General features: G+C 41.6%; 1 protein-coding gene and 1 long non-coding RNA gene across 2 annotated transcripts in view; one reads left to right on the top strand and one right to left on the bottom strand.

Annotated features, from left to right (window-relative positions):
• Window positions 1-2510, bottom strand: part of Slc25a13 (solute carrier family 25 member 13) — a 160862-nt gene extending 158352 nt beyond the window's left edge. The window contains exon 1 of the mRNA XM_042684629.1: window positions 2332-2510. Coding sequence (XP_042540563.1) covers window positions 2332-2346 — 15 coding nt within the window. The 5' untranslated portion in view covers window positions 2347-2510. The remainder of the gene's footprint in view (window positions 1-2331) is intronic.
• LOC122111859 overlaps window positions 1531-20071 on the top strand; it is a 35077-nt gene continuing 16536 nt past the window's right edge. Inside the window, exon 1 of the long non-coding RNA XR_006148055.1 lies at window positions 1531-1686. This is a non-coding gene — a long non-coding RNA (uncharacterized LOC122111859). The remainder of the gene's footprint in view (window positions 1687-20071) is intronic.

Raw genomic sequence — 20071 nt, 5'->3', positions numbered from 1 at the left:
GACTACATTAATTGAACTACCTACCCTTGAGCTGCAGGGTAAGAAATGGCTTTATGAAACCATAGATGTGGTACTGATTTAGTTTTAAATTTTCATCCACAGCATATAGAAGGACATGGGAAGAAACTGCCTTCAGAAAATACAAGAGTTGGGGCTGGGAAGGTGGCTCAGTGGTAGAGCACTTGCCTTGCATGCATGAGGCCTTGGGTTCGATTCCTCTGCACCACATAAGCAAAAAGAAAAAAGCCGGAAGTGGCACTGTGGCTCAAGTGGTAGAGTGCTAGCCTTGAGCTGAAGAGCTGAGGGACAGCGCCAAGGCCCAGAATTCAGGCCCTACAACCGGACCAAAAAAAAAAGAAAACACAAGAAGCCTTCTCTCCCATGTAACTGACCTCTCTGATTATTTCTTTGCTTTGGCTGCTAGAAAATACTTACCTCTAGAAGGCACACACTTTTTTCCCCCACTAACCTTAGTCCTGGCTTCAACTCACTTTATCTTGGCTTTCTCATCTATTCAGATTTGATTTTGATATGCCCTGTTGGACTGTACATTTATGTATTCAGGATGTGAGCCATCAGAAATCCTGAAAAGAGGTGAGTTTAAACAAATAAATAACCAAAATGCAGGTTCTCAAACCAACAAATGAATGTTACACTTTTCTGACATTCATTACTTGGCTAAAAACCAATTGCGCTTGACAGGAGGTGACATTTTAATAACAAGATAAAAGAAACGGGCAACCTACTTCCACATCATTTACATTACTTCATACTAATTCAGTCTTAAGATGTTTCTAACCACACTCTTTTAGGATCCTCAGTAATTTATCTCAACAGTTAAATTATTTAATTCATTTAAAGACAGAAAAAGGGACTAAAGAATGGGTACTGACTCCTATCTACTCTGAGGAACTGATTGATACCTTGGACATTTGGCTTAATACAAATTTAATCCAAAGAAAAGGTCAAAGGTTATGGGATTGAATTAATGTAATTTCCAAAAGAAATATCCCCTCACATACCTACATACCTATGTGCTCACTCACACATACACGGAGTACACTCCTGATGGTGAAACAGTAATAATAGACAGGAGAAAGGCCCCTTGGGGCCATGGTGTCTAGGAACAAGAAGCCTGCAGATTTGGAGAGCCTGGAGAGACTTAAGACACAGAAAGGCATTTAAATATATTTGTCTGCTTACAATTTCCATTGCAAATGTGATTACTTTGCTTGAATAAATAGGAATATGATGTGTTGGCCATGTTTTCCTCTTGAGGGTTATCACAGAGTTTTGATTAAGGACAAATGTTTGAAATGTTGGGTATATTTAAGTTCACTGCACTTGAAATGAGCTAAGAAGTTGCAGTCTTGATTAAAGGGCTGCCTTCGTGAACTTAAAATTAAAAGCAATAAATTCCAATGATTCAAGTGATTGGGCCTAAAAATGGTATTCTGCCAGCAAAGTTGAAATAAAGTCCAAAGAGACTGAAATGGTGTCCAGGTTTCAAGACATGGTGAAAGAGGAAAGGTCAAGCCGTCAGAGTTCCCTTTCCACCGGGGTAGTGAATGATTCACATTACACAGAATTCCTTTTAAGTACAACTTCATAGGAGTGACAAGCTCTCGGGACCATCTGTTTTGTCATTTCCAAAAAGAAGCCCCCCAAACGCTCCGAGGCCAGTTGGTAAGTGTTATCAGATGGGATGGGTGGGGGGGAGGGCGGAGAGGCAGGGGAGGAGGAGGAAGGGAAGGGTCCCAGGACCAGCCGCGCACACGTGCGCAGGCCGAGTCACCCGGGCAGTTTCCAAAATCGAAGTCAAGGTGACTTCCTTACTCGCGGGAGGGCGGAGCTACTGAATCCGTAATAGGATCAGGCTTGGGCCCTGTCGCTGCCCCTGTGGAAGGGGATGCCCCGGTCAACAACAAGCCGGCTCTGAAGCTGGAAAGCCCCGAGCTAGCCAGGGGACCCCTGCTGGGCCCGAACCCATCCCGGACCGTGGGTCACCTGGGCCCGATCGCGCCCGCGGAGCCGGGTCCACCTCGCCTGGGGCCCCTCGGGAACGAGCTCCCTTCCCCCGCCAAGTGGGAGTGTCCAACCGGCAAAGTTTCCGCTGCAAGATGGGGCCTCGGCCTCCGTATGGCTGTGTGCGCGGCCGAAGCAGGGCAGTCCCCCCGCCCCCCAACACACACACCGCGTCCTCCCGCAGCTGCGAGGTGGAACAGCTCCCCGGGACGCCCGGGACCCCAGTTCTGCGTCGCCAGCCCCGGGTCTCCCGGGCCCTGCCTCCCGGATGCTCTCCCCCCCGCCCGGGCTCGGGCCGGCGCGTACCTTGGCGGCCGCCATGCTGCGGCCGGGATGCTGGCGCGGGGGGTGGGGGCCGCTCTCCCGGGCTTGGCTGGCGCTGGAGGTCCCTGCGGCTCACTTCCCGTCCCAGCGGGGCAGCGGCGGGGGTGGCGATGCGGCCCGGCAGCGTGCGCGCCCGGCCTGCCTCTCTCCCCACGCCCTCCCGCTGGCGCGGGTCATGCGGCAGCCGCCAGCCCATTGGCTGGGCCGGCCGGGGCCGGCCGGAGCCCGCTGGGACGCGCGTGATCCGACGGCCTCTGGCCTGAGGCCGGGGAGGGCCCTGGTCTGGGGGGCTGCGGAGGGGCCCGGACTCGGGACTCCGGCTGCGCGTGGCCTCCCTTCGCGGCGGGGGTCCCGGGGGTCCCGGCCCAGTGCAAGCCCTTCACCTGATGCCAGTGACCAGGTGTGGGGGAGGGGGGAAGCTGGTTTCCCGGGTACCTGGGGCTTGGGAGGAGCAGTAGGTGGTGCCCAGCCTGGGGAAGTTGAGCTCTACACTAAAGCACGTGTTTAGCCAGCTCCTCCGAGTTTGTTTGATTTCCTAGAGACTGCTCTGCTCTGTCATAGAATGGATCCAAAAAGTCTCGAATCCAAAACTACTAGATGGACAGAAGTGGTTTATTCCTGTAACTTTAGCTACTCAGGAGGCTGAGATTGGAGGACCATGTCTGGCTTTGAAGCTAGCCTGGGCAGAAAAGTCCATAAGACACATCTCCAGTTAACTGGCAAAAAGCCAGAAGTGGAGCTGTGGCTCAAGTGGTAAAGCACCTGAGTGAAAAAAAAGTAAGGTACAGCAGTAAGCCCTGAGTGCACATAAGCGTCCCCCACACACACACGTTGATTGATGGGAGGGGAGGTGGCAAATTATGCTGTCAAACCTCCTTTTTAAGATCAGATCTAGTAAGCAACAGGTAAAGTATGAGTAATAAATTTGTGGAATTTCTCCATTACCGCCCTGTACATTAAGACAAAACCAGTCAGTTCCCCTTTCAGTTTGTCCTGGTAGCAGTTAGCTGCACTCCAGGTTTCAGCAGCATATACCTTCACACTGTTTCAGAACCTGGAAAGAAGAATATTAGATACCTTATAGCTAACTCACACTCACCCTGGCCTGCATGCTAAAATAAAATAGGCAGAAAAGGTAACATTTCTGTGTAAGTCATAGTCTTTGGTGGATATAGCAGAAATACCATTCAAATATTGTACAAATAAACTGCATGGCTGGGGGAAAAAAATTCATGCCCTCTCCCAAAGCAGGCTCTACTAAAACAAATGGCAATTAGTGACTGCAAACAAAAGAGGGGAAAAAAAACTGTGTAACTGCCAGAGGTTTTATTCCTCTTTGTCAAGATTTAATTCCTTTGGCTTTATTGTCCAAGTTTAGAAGACAAGGATTGAGACAAATGACTTTTAACGTGTTGTATATCACTTTAATTAGTGAACATTAACAGCTGTACCAGTCACAGCACTTCTTTTGGGAAACAACAAAATTATGTAAGGGATGGTGATGGCACTTAAATAGCCTAAGGGCTAGCAAGAAGAGAGATAGAAATGTCAACTTCCCTTTAACCTTTTAAGACAACAACCTACTCCAGGAGGACTGTGAGAAAGAGGAAGACTGAAGAAGCCTTACAGATGACTTAGCTCTGTGGCAGTCCAGTGAAGGGGTCCTGGCAAGTGTTCTATCTAAAGGAAAACTGAAAAGCAGAAGGCCCAGAAATGGTTGGGGAGCCCAGATGCTTGCTCATTGAGGTGACCTCCGCTGTGGGCCTGGTAGAGGAGTCTGGGCTGCAGGAACTGGAATTGAATGTGTCATGGAGTGTGTCACATGCCATCAAGAAAGGATGTACACACTCTAAGGCGCTTTGATACTAGAAGAAGCATGGCTAGTTTCTGATATAGATGGATCTCTCTGTGCTGTGATTTAAATTTGTCTCCTGTGTTCACATGTGAGAAAGTCAATCACTAAGGCAACAGTAGTGGGAGGTAGAAGGCTTTTGGAAGATGTGCTAATGAATGGACTAATATCACAATAAGAAGAGCTTGGAATACTGTTTTCAAAACTGATTTTAATCCCTGTACTCCAGAGGTAAAGGCAGGAGAATTTTGAGTTCTAGGCCATCCTGGACTACATAGCAAAACCCTGTGTCCAAACAAAGAAGAGGCTTCCAAAAATAATTACACTCCTCGCTTGTGAGAACATAACATTTTTCTCTCTCTGGAGGACATAATCCTTAGGAAGCCATATTGGAAACAGATCCTAGGCCCTGATTTGCTGGCATCTTGATCTTGGACTTTTCAGAACTAAGAGAAATAAATTTTTGTCTCTTACAAACCACCTGGTCTCACGTACTGTGTAATAGCAGCAGAAATCAGGCTAAGCCACTTGCTTGTAGTATGGAGGACAGTCAAGACTAAAACAGCCTGAATATCCAACAAGACAAGCTGGGGGGACGGGGGCTGAGAGAGGCCATGATAGGATTAAAGGAATATGTGAAATGTAAAATTAATTGACCATAGAGATCAGTTATATATACGTATTCATCATACATTCCCTCATGGCCTGAAATACTGTTTTCTTGAGAGATATACTTGGTTAGTAATACAAGATGAGTATATATTGTAGGTATTTGTGTCTATCAGTAAAAAATTATGCAACATGCAAGTTATACTAAGGAAGCCACAGAATGAAGCCTTCATTAAGGAGTCATTAATTAACCTACTTCTAGAAATCCATCAGAACTCAGAAGACTTAAGCATGTTCATAGGCCCAAAGGAGGACCAGTGAATAGTAAAAGAATAAAGACAAAAGCAAAAGGTGGGCATGTTGGCACACACCTATAATCTTAGCTGTCATGAGTCAGAGGAAGGAGAATTGCAAGTTCAAGACCAGGCTAGAATAAGCATCAAGACCCTATCTTTAAAAAAAAAAAAAAACCAGAAGACTCGATACAGAAAAGTAAAGAATGACTGCTGTAATGGTATTTAAAAGATGAAAAGAAAATACAACTGTACAGTGTAGGAACCTTCTCAATAAAGTTGCTTCTTTGTTAACAACAAAAAAAAAAGAAAGTGCAACTGTATGAAAACAGATTCATACCATATTTTGTGTATTTGTTTTAAAGCGACACTAAGGCTATCCTTTTGTAAAAAGAAATGGAGCCTTTAAAAAAATGCATAGAGGGCTGGGAAGGTGGCTCAGTGGTAGAGCGCTTGCCTTGCATGCCAGAGGCCCTGGGTTCAATTCCTCAGCACCACATAAGCAAAAAGAAGTAAGCAGGAAGTGGTGCTGTGGCTCAAGTGGTAGAGCGCTAGCCTTGAGCTGAAGAGCTGAGGAACAGCGCCCAGGCCCAGAGTTCAGGCCCAACGACGGACCCCCCCCCCCAAAAGAATGCATAGAATATTTTACTACTCTAATGTTCAAGTGGACAAATGTTCAATGCATTCATGGTGCTGTGCAACCAAACTTCAGAACTCTTTTTTTGGTTGTTGTTGGTTGTGGGGCTTGAACTCTGGGTCTGGGCCCTGTCCCTCAGCTATTCAGCTCAAGGCTAGCACTCTACCACTTGAGCCACAGCGCCACTCATGGCTTTTTCTGCTTATTTGGTGCTGAATAATCTAACCCAGGGCCTCATGCATGCAAAGCAAGCACTCTTAACACTGAGCCACCTTCCCAGCCCCAAATTCAGAACTCTTTAACTCACTAAACTAAAACTCTATACCCACTGTATCACTATTTCTATTCCTTCCTCGCCCATCCCATGACAACCATCATTCTGCTTTCTATTCCTACAAGCTGGATTAGCTTAGGTACTTCATATCAGTGGAATCATACAGTGATTGTGTCTGGTTTATTTTTAAATTTCAGTATAATGAATCATCCTGTATAGTAGCTGCCTTCTAAGGCTTCCATAAGAAGTTATAACAGCAGGGTAATCATTAGCTTATTCTTATAATTCTAGCCACTCAAGAGGTTAAGATGTGGCAGGTCTTGATTCCAAGCCATCTTGGGCAGAAAAGTCCAAGGGATTCCACCTCCAGTTAACCATCAAAAAGACATATTAGGGTCATGGTTCAAGTGGTAGAGTGCCAGCCATGAGCAAAAAAGCTGAGAGAGAGCACAGACCCTGAGTTTAAGCTCCAATACAAGCAATAAACAACAGCAACAACAAACTTAGTATCATAAAACAACAGAAATTTATTCCTTACTCATTTGGAGACCAGAAGTTTGAAATAAGTCTGGGCTAAACTCAAGGAGTCCACAATCCTATTCTCCTTCCAGAGCCTCTAGGGGAGAATTGGTTTCTCTGCCTTTCTACATCTTATGGCACACATTCCATCTTCAAAAGCAGGGAGCACAGTATCTCCCTCTGTCTTTCATTTTGTGATGATACCTTTAGCTAGGCATGGTGGTTCACTCCTGAAGAAGGAAGATCACCAGTTAGAGACTAGCTCCACTGTATAGCAAGGTGGAGACTAGCCTGGGTGAATAATGAGACCCTGCCTCCCCCCAGACTACAACAAAGAAGATACCTATTTGCATTTATGGACTCTCAGATCATCCGGGGTTTTTCTCTACCTCCAGATCCTAAGTCTCATCTAAAAGTCTCTCAACATAAGATAACATTTACAGGCCCTAGAGATCAGATTATGGCCATCTTTTGGGAAGGCTATTACTCACCCTACCAAACCTAATACACTGGATATATTTCATAAAAGTGTATTTCTATTTCTATTTAGAATTCTTCTCAGCTAATTAAGCTTCACTCTTTTCTGAAATCCCCAAATACAAATAATAAGGGAAGCTGTCATAATAGTTAAAAGAAGAAAGTCAAAGATGCTTGCTGGTTTCCACTTTATTTTAAACAACAAAAAAAAATGATGTGAGACATCACTTGGGAATATCAAGTAATAGCAAATGGTGTACCTTCCACTTTTCCTTTGTCATGTTGGCTTATCCTGTAGCTTAAATGCACCTCTGATATAAATGTAACTGTGAATTATCTTGTCCCTTCTCTATCCACAGGCCACATTTTTCCCCTTCTATTTAAAAGTAAATGATGACCAGGGCCAGTGACTGGCTCATGCCTATAATCTTAACTATTCAGGAGACTAAGAGCTAAGGATCACAGTTCGAAGCCAGCCTAGATGAAAAACTCTATGAGACTCTTATCTCCAATTAATCAACAAAAAGCTGGAACTAGAGCTATGGCTCCAGTGATAGAGTGCTAGCCTAGAGCAAAAAAGATAAAGGACTGCACCTAAGCCCTGAGTTCAAGTCCAAGTACACACACACACACACACACACACACACACACACACACACACACACGCACACACTCTCACGGACATATACACACACACACTCATGCACACACACACACACACACACAATTTATGGTACTGAAATTTGGTTGAGAGTTCCTATTTGGGTTGAACTATGCCCCTCATCCCCAAGTCCTAACTTCATACCTCTAATTTGAGGTTTGGGAACTACAGATATAATTAGTTAAGATGAGTTTATTCTGGAGAAGGTTATGTTGGCACTTAATCCGGTATGTCTGATTCTCTTATAAGGTGACAGCGATACACTGGGTGAATTTTACCTTATAACAAAGGCAGAGCCTAAAGTGATACAGCTACAAGCCATGTAACATCAAGAATTCACAGTCTAGGAAATGGCACTGTGGCTCAAGTGATAGAGCACTAGCCTTGAGCTGAAGAGCTGAGGGATAGCACCCCAGGCCCAGAGTTCAAGCCCCATGACCGACCAAAAAAAAACAAAAGAATTCACAGTCTAGGGGCTGGAAATGTGGCTTAGTGGTAGAGTGCTCACCTTGCATTTATGAAGCCTTGGGTTCGAATCCTCAGTATCACAGAAAAAGCCAGAAGTGGCGTTGTGGCTCAAGTGGTAGAGTGCTGAAGAGCTCAGGGGCAGTGCCTAGGCCCAGAGTTCAAGCCCCAGGACCAAAAAAAAACCAGAATTCACAGTCTAGCAAAAAGCCAGAAAGAATTCTGACAAGTGCGAGAGGAAGCTTGGCCCCCTTATTTCCTGAGTTTGGGGCTCCTATCTACTAGAAATGTGAAAGAGTGGATTTCTGTTGTTTGGAGCCACCCAGTTTGTGGTATTTTGTTACAACAACCCTCAGAAACTAATATAGATCCCCAAACCACCTGTGTTTTATAGCATATTTTGCAAACCTTGCTGGCCGGGAAAGCAGCCAACCTACATCATGGGGAAAGCTCGTGGGCTAAAGGTACACAACAAGAGCTTGAGGCCAAGTTCAAAACAGGGCACAACGTGGCCCTCTCTGAGCTTTCACCTTTCCCAAAGTACATATGCCTTGTAGATGCCCTTTGACCAGCTTGCAAACTAACTGATGCTCATCTGCTACATTAACAAACAAGCAAACACAAGATGCCACTACCACTGCCAGCAAGCTCCACTACTAGGCTAGATAATCCAGTCAGAACGGTTGCATTGTACATCAACTACAGGAAATTTGAAACATGTAACTACAAAGTTCAGTGACAATCCTTACGCAGATTGTATTTTGCAAAGGTAATAAACAAGAGGGCTGGTAAAGGAGTTGGTGTGACACGTCACGGGAACACTTGTAGATGAGGAGCTCCCAAGCTCTGGAGACCTTCAGGAACACAGAGACACCCTCTGTTGCAGTAATTTGGTTGTATAATTCTAGCAGGCCTCAGGTCATATATGACAAATCTGCCGTATGAATGGGCAGACATAGCCTTACTTCTTAGTAGATCCAAATGAGGAAGCTGTCAACATTTTTAGTTAAGGAGGAAGGAAGAGGAGGAAGTGAATCAGGAGGAAAAAAATGTAAGATACCTTAGGGAAATATAATTGAAAAGAAATTTCCAACACCTTGATGATACTATATCCTGTCAACAAGGCCTTAACTTGCTAGTTTCTGAGAATAAAGGAGAGATGTTGCTTTCTGAATGCTGTAGGAGAAAATTCATCCCCTTGCCTGAAGTTTCTAGGTCCACTCATGTTTCTTGGCTCCTAGCCCTTCCCCATCCTCAATGCCAGACACAGAGAGTCCAGATCCGTGTTACATCACCTGATCTCATCTTCTGTCTCCCTCTTCTTTATTTAAGGACCCCAGGATAGCCTTATAATGTTAAAGTCAATTGAATACATTAGTTTGCTAGAGTGTTCCATAACAAAAAACCAAGAATTGGACAGTTTAAACAGCAGTCTCAAAACTGTAAAGTTGTTGGCAAAATCGGTTCCTTCTATGACCCTCTTTTCTTGGCTTGACAATAACTTTTCTTTCCTCTGTGAATGTCTGTGACTTGTCCTTTTTACATCAATAAGGACACTGGTCATGCTGAATTAGGATCTATCCTAATGACCTTATTTTAAACTAATATTTGAAAGACCATGTCTCCAAATAGAGTTTCTATCTGAGGTTAACAAATTTTACAGAAGTACTAGCTCTTAAGATCACATTATTTGAATCTGGGCACTGGCGGTTCACACCTATAATCCTAGCTACTCAGAGGCTGATATCTGAGGATCATTGTTCAAAGCCAACCCAGGCAGGAAGGTCCATGAGACTCTTATCTCCAATTAACCACCAGAAAACTGGAAATGGTGCTGTGGCTCAAGTGGTAGAGCACTTGGCTTAAGCTGAAGAGCTCAAGAACGGCGCCCAGGCCCAGTGTGCATGACTCAAGACCAACAAAATACCTTCTATATGATCCCAGTAAAGCAAAAGTAACCCTTCACAGTATAACTACATGAAAAGAGTTTGGTGGTTGAGCTCAGTTTTTAGGGCCCAGAACCACAACACCCCTTTGTCTTTCACCAAGCCTGATAGTGTTTGTGAACCCAGCTAAGGTTTACCAGCAGTGAGAAATTGAACTTTGAACATCCTGGTCCGGAGAGTCAAATACACACATCAGAACTGGAAGGTACCCCAATAGCCCAGTATCTGAGAATGAGCAAGAGTTAGCAGCAGCCAGTGATAATACCTGGTCATCCCATATCCGAAGTGTTTCTTCAAAGAACAGCAAGTTCTCTTGCAAGAATTCCTAAAACTCTTTATCAAGGGCTATACAATATTTTAAGTAATTAGATGCTTGGTAAAACAATCTTACCAGTTTTTATTTTATTTATAAAGATAAAAAGTTTATACAGGAAGCAGCTATCATATGGAGATAGAAGAGCTATCAAGAAATCTACCTGCCCAAGGGTAGAGTTTAGGAGTATTTATGGGATAAACAAACAGGGTGGTCTGGCGCTTGACTGGTGAGGAGAAGGGGAAGCAAAACTCGTAGGTGTTCTGATTTACAAAACAGATTTCTAAAACCCACTGTTTTCAATGTACATTATGTAAAATCCGAACTATGTAACTTGAGCGTAGAGATAGGAGAGGGGAAAAGTGGGTAAGAACAATAGGAGAGCCATTGATCCAGATGCGTCGTACTCATAACCCCATTGATGGAATTGTAACCTCCTTGTACAACTATTAAATAATAAAATGTTTAAAAACACTCATTTTTAAAGTTTTCCACAAGAATTGAATATATATATATATATATATATATATAAAACACATGGCACATAAGAATATATTAATGATAATAACAACAATAATAATAATAGTACTGAAATGAGAGGTCATATAGGAACAGAAGCTGTTCTGAGACTTCCCAGAGCCCAACCTAACCTCTATTATTCTGGTACAAGGAGGAAGACCATAGCTCCTTAGAGGACTTTCTAAAGCAAGGAAACAGGGGTTTGAGGAGTGAAGGAAGAATTACAAATTATTCTTTCTATTTCTTTCCTTTTCCTTTTTTTTCCCCCTCATTGTTGCTAGGGCTCAAACCCAGGACCTCACACATGCTATGTACCTGCTCTACCACTGAGCCATACTTTCAGTTCCAAAATCTACTTTTGAAACTGGAAATTTAATCTTGGATGACAACATAGAAACATAAAAGCATTTGAGTATTTAAGAGCAATCTGTTAGTGTGAGCTCTAGATTTCCAGCTTGGTGATACTGGATCAAAACTGCTCCTGTCTGGACTAGTCAAGTGAACATCGCATGACCCCACCCCCAGGACCAGCAACTGTAGCAGAGCTTTAACTTACTTCCTGCTGCTACTGCCTAAGTCCCTTAGATTCACTGCTAGAAACAAGAGACAGCATTCCACCTTCAAGGACTCTTACAAGTGGCACAGATAATTAGGTTGTGTAAATTTAGGTTGCACAACAAATTAGATTATGATGAAACAAAAAAATTTAAACAGCAATTTATATGTGTATGGATATACATATGTATGTATATAGATATATAGATATAATTTTTTGTTCCAGTACAGGAACAATTCAGGGCCTGTACTTTCATTTGGCTTTTTTTCTCTCAAGGATAGTGCTCTACCACTTGAGCTACACCTCCACTTCTAGCTCTTTGCTGATAAATTGGAAACAAGACACTCACTAATGGACTTTCTGCCCAAGTTGCCTTCAAACTATGATCCTCATTTTTCAGCCTCCTCAGTGGCTAGGATTACAAGCATGAACCACCATGTTTAGCCTGAAAGAGCAAAAATATATCATTAAAATGAAACTCATCATATTATCAAAGGGAAAATAATATATATTTTTTTTACCTGAATGCCTAGCTCTTCTCTATAGGACTATACTTACCACACCCCTTGTCATGTTTCAGGCCCTCCGGTCCCTTACCTACAGGCTGTCTGGTGTTCTGAAACAAACTAGCCTCATCTTGATCCCAGGGCTTCCATACTTGCTCTGCTCACTACCTAGAGGTCTGCCATACCACTTTCCAGATTGTCTTTCTCTTCTTACTGGTCCTCAGGGAAAATGTCTCTGGGAATTCCCCTTGGAAAGCTAGAAGCTCCTCATCTTTCCATGTTTCTTTCTTTCTTTCTTTCTTTTTTTTTTTTTGTCAGTCATGGGGCCTGAACTCTGGGCCTGTCCCTGTCCCTTAGCTCTTCAGCTCAAGGCTAGCGCTCTACCACTTGAGCCACAGTACCACTTCTGGCTTTTTCTGCTTATGTAGTGCTGAGGAATCGAACCCACGGCCTCATGCATGCAAGGCAAGCACTCTACCACTGAGCCACCTTCCCAGCCCATCTTTGTATGTTTCTACAGCCCTGCCTTCTGGTCTTTGATCATAGTGAGGGAATAATAATCTTGGTCTTAAAAAAATTTTTTCTGGGGGCTGGGAAGGTGGCTCAGTGGTAAAGCACTTGCCTTGCATGCATGAGGCCCTGGGTTCGATTCCTCAGCACCACATAAACAGAAAAAAGCCGGAAGTGGCACTGTGGCTCAAGAGGTAGAGAGCTAGCCTTGAGCTGAAGAGCTGAGGGACAGCACCCCGGCCCAGAGTTCAGGTCCCTTGACTCACAAAAAAAAAAAAAAGTATATTTCCTACCAGGAAATGACATTGAAGAACAAGACTTGGGCTCCAATAAGAAGAGGAATGCCTCTTTATCATCTGTGGATTCTGAGACTTTTTGGGGGGTAAATGACCTGACATATTAACCCACTCAATACTTAACACTGTCAAAAGTGACTTGGGACCTGAATGCTAATTCCAATCTACTTTATAGCTAGTGCTATATAATGATGGGAAAGTCATATTTCCCTTCCAGGATTCAGTTTCTCTGTCAATGGAATGAGGGAGGTCGATGTTGAAGAGGCATATTCAAATACTAGCACTCTAGTTTTGTGTTTTGTTTTTTTTTATTACTTTCCTGTATTTTCTTGGACAGCCAATTTCAAAGTAACACTCTATCCCCAATTTCACTTTAGAGGGAGGGGGGAGGATAGGCTACCATATACAGGGAAACGTGGCCCCTGGACTTCACTAGCAAATTGCCCTTTAATAAGAGGCAGATCTCCACTTACCCTTGCTGGATTAAGAAGCCAGAGAGATGAACTACCTACTCTTCTATAGCAGAACAAGAAATTACTATCACCTCAAACATGTGTGCCACGCTCTAAGACAAGCAATTTCCTTCCAATTAAATGCAAGTAGTTCTCTGGGTAGAATCAGTCCTCAAAGCTATCAGCAGGCAAAGGTAGGAGGAGAACACTACAAAGTCCAGCTTAGGCAAAAGCATGAAACCTTACATGAAAAATAAAGCTAAAAAGGGCTAGGGGTATGGCTGAAATGGTAGAGCACTTGCCCAGCAAGTGTGAGGCCCTGAGTTAATATCACTACCAAAGAGGGGAGGGATGGAGAAAAAGACTTCTCCCCTGTCTAATACTATAGTCTTGAAGCTATGTGAACTGAAGTTTGTTGAAAAACAATGTTAAAAAGTGATTTTCCAAGATTAATTATGAAAACTGAGATACAAAATACTGTATTAAATAATACTTATATCAACTGCATTTTGAAATAGCAATGAGTTAGATATATTAGATGAAATAAAATATATCTTAAAATTAATTGCATGTGTTCCTTTTAACACTTTTGTTATTGTTACTAGAAAATTTTAAGTTAGTTAGAGGTTTACAAATACTTTTCATTTGGATAGTGCTGATCTAGAGGTAGAGTTTCTCTGTGTGCGTGTATGTGCACATACGTGCATGTGTGCCTGTATGTGTGTGTGTAGGAGAGAAGACAATTTAACAAAGGGGGACATTGATGGAGGAGATGCAGAGAATTGACTGATTCCAGAAGACTCCTTGCCTAATGGGTTCACAGTTTGGGCTTGATTGCACCGCTAGGCAGCAGGTCAAAACAAAAGTTCCACCATGCCAAGGAGCTGTCTGTGACTGCCAAAAGTAAAAATTCTAGAGACTTTCAAGATATGTGATTTCCTATGAAGCAAGAGTTGACAAGTTGCTCAGGAGGGTCAGGATGGAGAAAGGAGACTTCTTTTTTGGGGGGAGGGGCCCGGTCATGGGGCCTGAACTCTGGGCCTGGGCGCTGTCCCTCAGCTCTTCAGCTCAAGGCTAGCGCTCTACCACTTGAGCCACAGCGCCACTTCCGGCTTTTTTCTTTTTGCTTATGTGGTGCTGAGGAATCAAACCCAGGGCCTCATGCGTGCAAGGAAAGCGCTCTACCACTGAGCCACCTTCCCAGCCCCGAGAAAGGAGACTTCTACAATCCCATCCCAGCCTTCCAAATGTCTTGGAAGTGCATTTTCTCACTGGTAGGGAAGAGGGTTCAAATGGAAAAAAGAAAAGTAAATGAGTGACATGGTGGATTCAAGAAAGATAGACCCTTCTCACATTAATGTTATTATGTAGGAATAAGATTTTCATTTATTGCATAAAAGGTAATGTTTGTAAAATTCTGGTTATAAGGAATTTTGAAATCATAGAAGAAAAAAAGAACATGTAAAATCATCCACACTCTCCTAACACAGTTATAACTGCTTTAATATTTTAAAGTAATTTTCTTCCTTTGCCTTTATATACATGAGTATGTGCAGTAATTGTGTGCTTTATTACTAGGATAAATGCTCTTGAGTCATACTGTTTTATAAATGTTTTGCCACATCAGGGTGTATTCTTAGAAAACACAATTATGAATGGTTACCCAATATGCCATTGTAACTGCCAACATTTCAACCATTTTCCAGTCATAGGCTTTTAAATTATTTATCATTTTTTTATTTATCACAAGTAAAATGTGATTAATGTCTTTGGGTATCAAATTTGTTGTGATTTCTAAGGAAAGTAGGAGTTTATAAAAAGCCATTGTGGGAAATACAAAGGAAGTCAATAGAATCATTCTTCAGATGGCTTTTGTTTTTAATTGAAGAAGTCAGTTTAATCAATTCATTTGTAAAGTTTTCTTCCTACTATAAAATTTTGTCTGTTTTTTGAGAAAATATTAGTATTGTTTTTCATTCTTCATTTTTAATAATTAAAATGTAAAAAACCATTTTCTATACTATGGATTAAGAATATAACCACTTGGCTTTCAACATCACCTTTAGAAATAAAATTTGTTTTTATTGACTATAGGTCTGTTCTATCCTATATTTCATTTTGGGAGGAATGGAAGCACAAAAGCTAAAGTTTTAAGCTAAAGAACATTAAAACTTACAGTAATTTGAAATAAATGTTATATATGCTGAAATGTTATGTTGAAAAACAGGAACGGCCTGAAAGCTAACAAGTTTGTGCTTAATGACAGAAAATGTGGGAATCCTGGGTCACATGAGGGTCAATATCAACAGGAAGAGTATCTTCAGTTTCACAAGTCCCCGTTCTCACAGAGAAGCCTTGGGAAGACTGGTATCTGAAGTTGCAGTGGATTGCAACCTCTTAAATTCAGGAGCATCTGAAGCTGTTTGTCATGAAAACATCCTGATAAATAATTTGGAGCAAAGGCCAATAGAGGAATCCGTTCAGGGATGGGGTGGAGGGGAAGCAAGAAATCTGTGGTGCACCAGTGGTTTATACCTGTCATCCTAGCTTAGCAACTCAGGAGGCTGAGATTTTAGGACTGTGGAGGAATCCATTAGGCTCTTATCTCCAATGAGCCACCAAAACAAAGTGGAGGTGTGGCTCTAGTGGTATAGCACCAGCCTTGAGCAAAAAAGCTATGTGAGAGTGAAAGCCCCTGAGGTCAAGCCCAGTGCCAGCTCCAAAAGAGAAGAGAGAGAGGGGGGAGGGAAGGAGAGAGAGAAATCTGTAAGGAATTACCTTTAGTACAGTAACAAATACTATGTTAGGAGCTAATTTATCATATATTTTGTTTATTAGGTTAATGTTCTTTTCTTCAGTCCTGAAGCCTGTTTTCAGATGGCAGTCATGGGGCTTGAACTCTACGTGAGCGCTATCGCTTTGCTCTTCAGCTCAAGGCGACTGCTCTACCACTTGAGCCACAGCACCATTTCCAGTTTTATAGTGTTTTTATTGGAGATAAGAGTCTCATGGACTTTCTTGCCCGGGCTGGCTTTGAAGCACGATCCTCAGATCTCAGTCTCCTGAGTAGCTAGGATTACAGGCGTGAGCCACCAGCACCTGGCTATCAGATGACAGTCTACTTTTTTTCTACACTTCCTAGCCATAGAGATGTCAGGGAGTAGTTTTCACTCATTAGGAAATTGTCAGGTACACTTTCACGTGTGAAAGCAGGGCAAACTGTCCCGGCTCTGCCAGCAAGACTACAAATGTGCATGAGAGAGTTAGAGGACCCTTGTGACCCTCTGGGAGATGAAACAGAACACCAATATTTGCTTCCTATAATAACCCACATCCACTAGATAGGGCTAAAATAATACTAATTGCCAAGAAGAGTCTAAAAAGAGACCTTGCCAAACAGAAGATTTTGTTCCCTAAGGGAGAAGTGTTTCTAACACTGGTATGAATAAGTTATGAAAAGCCTTCACAACTGAAAGAGACATAATCATCATTCATGTATAACAGATTTGTTTATTCTGTGAAGATTCATTTCAGTTGATTAATTATCAGTATCTACTGATGGTGGGGGTAACAAGGCTGCTCTGATGAGAGAATTACAGAAGTACATGCTTAGAATATTTATCACTGAGCCCATATTGTATAAACTTAGCATATTTATCATGTCTTTTTCTGTTCATAATTTTTCTTTATGAGAACAGATACTACAGTACTGCTCATGCAGTGGGCATTTTTCCTTCCATATATGGTACCCTATTCTTTATAAAGGAGTTTATTGCTTTTATAGTTAATACCAATATCCCCAAACATAAATAAGCATAACTTTATAAGTGGTTCTTGTGTCTCCATCCTACCTCCAAGTGAGTCTTGGAACATACAAACTCCATTAAGATACTTTTCCACCCTGAATCTTCCAAAAGCTCACCATAGTCCTTATATAAATTCCCAAGATTTTAAAAGTACTTATCACTCCTATCACTTCCTTAGCTTTAGGCAGAGCTACTCTAAAATAGTACACAAATGGTTATCTCTATCTCTGACCTCACCAAGTTCCATCTTTGTAACAGACCCAAGTCCAGTGACTACTGTTTAAAATTGAAAAACATTTAAATCAAAATATTAAAATCAATATCCTTCAATGTAATATATGCCATAACCTCCAAAGGAACTTGTACCTACAATTTACTGAATGTGATAGTGGAAGCTATCATTTATGGATTCTTGGCTGTACTGCATATCTAACACTAAGCTGAATGTTTTAGATATGTTTTCTCATTTGATCTCTGTATAAGACAGTGTATGTTAATATCTCCTTACCATAGGATAAGAAAATAAGGCATAAAAAGTCCAGACTCTCCCTGAGTCAGGACTCTAATACAATGTTGGAGTTCTCCCTTCTAGTTCTTAGGCAAGATCATTACAATATGAATAAGAAGACCTGAGTTATATTACCTCTGTGATATTTTTACTCTCTTTGAGTTCCAGTTTTCCCATATTGTCATCTTAACTTTCCTCTTTCTTTTTCTGTACCTGAGCTAACTAATATTTCTTAAATATGTATTTGCTTTTGAGTATTTATACTTTATGTGTCCAAATTGAACACTAACCCAAACAGCTTTGATAGATCTATGATCATGTCAGTAGGAGTTCTAATATAGTCTCTGAACTGTTCTGCACTCCAGCCTTACTCCTCTCTACACCATTTTCCACCTGACATCCAAAGTGAATCTTGGAAAATACAAAATGCATCAAGCCATTCCTCTACCAGAAATCACCAGCTCCTGTTGTCCTTAGATAAATTCCCAAAGTTTTAACATTATCACTTTAGCCTTATCTTTGACTACTTGGATTCCTGCAATCTTTGTTTTGTCAATCTGGATTAATTTCTGTTTCTTAAACATCTTCATTTCTGACTTTTAATTTCTAATTTTTCTCATCTTTGACATGGAACTATCCCCAAATCCTACATAGCTGTTCTTGTTATGTGCTCTGGGCTCCTTCTATTATCTATTATGTATGGCACTTTATCTTGTATCTCACCACTGGTAGACTGTACCAACTGAAACCAGAGACCATGGCCTGGCTTACTGTTGATCAGCTGTTCTCAGTCATCTTTTAACCTTCATTTATAAAAATTGTAACACGTGGTGGGGGCCAGTGGCTCATGTCTGTAATCCTAGCTAGCCAGCCAGAGCAGAACATGCATGAGACTCTCATCTCCAATTAACCACCAGAGAAAACTGAAAGTGGAGCTGTGGCTTAAGTGGTAGAGTGCTTGCCTTAAGTTGAAAAGCTCAGGGACAGTGCCCATGCCCAGAGTTTAAGACCTATGACCTACCAAAAAAAAAAGTTATGATACCTACCCTGCTTATATCTCAGAGTTTTGAGAGGTAATTGAGAAAACATTTTAAAATTTACGAATGATAAAGAGAAGTTATATTATTATAAAATGTAGCTCCACTCCTAAATAAAAAGTAGTAAAAGTAAAATTGGATTATAGAGTGAAATTTTAGTTACTTCAGAACCACTCTGGAATTTTTTAAAATTCAATTATGACTAGGGTTAGGTCCAGGGAAATTGTATTACTTTAAAATTCTTTGGATGACTCAGAGAAGCACTGACAAATTTGGAAGTGGTGACTTAAACCATTTTCCTTATCTGAAACCATGAGTCAGTATAGAGAAAAGTATGGGTAATTTCCTTGGTCAGATTAATCCTACAGAGATAGATAAAGCATATTCTTCTAGAAGAGAGACTATTGAAAGCCAATAATACGATGACAATCGACCAATCCAGCAAGCAGGTCACATTTAACTTGTGAAGGTCAGAAGCTAGTTACTAGGAAGCAAAACTTTCACAGAAAAATGACTCAGGAAAGAGAAGAGAGTACTAATCATGTACAATCTTAAAACCAGAGTGACTATGGCCTAAACTTGGCAAGAAATGAGGAAAGGAGTCCTGACTCTGTATTCCATGAGGGTGGGAAAGTGCTTTACTGGATAAGAGGAAAAGACTGTGTAAAGCAGCAGTTTTCAAACTTCGAGTGAATGTTAAAAGTGATAGGAAAGTTATACTACAAAATAAGTATATACACTATATCCTGTCTGCACACCAATATGTTACACCAAAATTTTGTTTTGTTTTGTTTTTGCTGGTCATGGGGCTCAAACTCACAGCCTAGATGCTATCCCTGAGTGTTTTGCTTAAGGCTAGCATTCTACCACTTGAGCCACAGCTCCACTTCTGGCTTTTTTGGTCCTTAATTGAACATATGAGTTTTGGGGACTTTCATGTATGGGCTGGCTTTGAACCATGATCCTTAGCTCTCAGCCTTCTGAATAGTTAGAGCTATAGGGATGAGCCACCAGCACCCTGCAACACCAAAGTTTTAACATTTTTTTTTACTGCACACTTTCCAAACACATTTGAGAATGAATGAATTACATACAACGACTTTGAAACTAGAGTATTGCAAACTAAGCATCCAAGTATTTAGCGTGAAAAAAGCAAATTGGGAAGCAATCCTATAAAAGCATCCATGATTCATCCTTATCATTACCAAATACGACCTGCAAAAAGCATATAGCATAGAGGCAAAGCTATGTGATGATTTAATTTTACCTTTTCATCATCTAGTTTAGAGCTAGACTCAACAAAAATGAAACTGAATTGTTATTTTATTTCACTTGCATGAATAATATAACATTTAAATCCCTGAAACTGAGTTCAGTATACACCAGTTAATTACTTGTCTTTGGTAGGGTTGAACTATTAAATTATATAGCAAAGAAGATAACATAGCCTAGCAGATTGATAAAAAGCAAAAGTCATTTTTCCTAA

This window comes from Dipodomys spectabilis, unplaced genomic scaffold (assembly GCF_019054845.1).
Source record: "Dipodomys spectabilis isolate Male_0828 unplaced genomic scaffold, ASM1905484v1 ptg000089l, whole genome shotgun sequence".
Classification (NCBI taxonomy): Eukaryota; Metazoa; Chordata; class Mammalia; order Rodentia; family Heteromyidae; genus Dipodomys; species Dipodomys spectabilis.
This window is presented reverse-complemented; position numbering and strand designations above follow the sequence as displayed.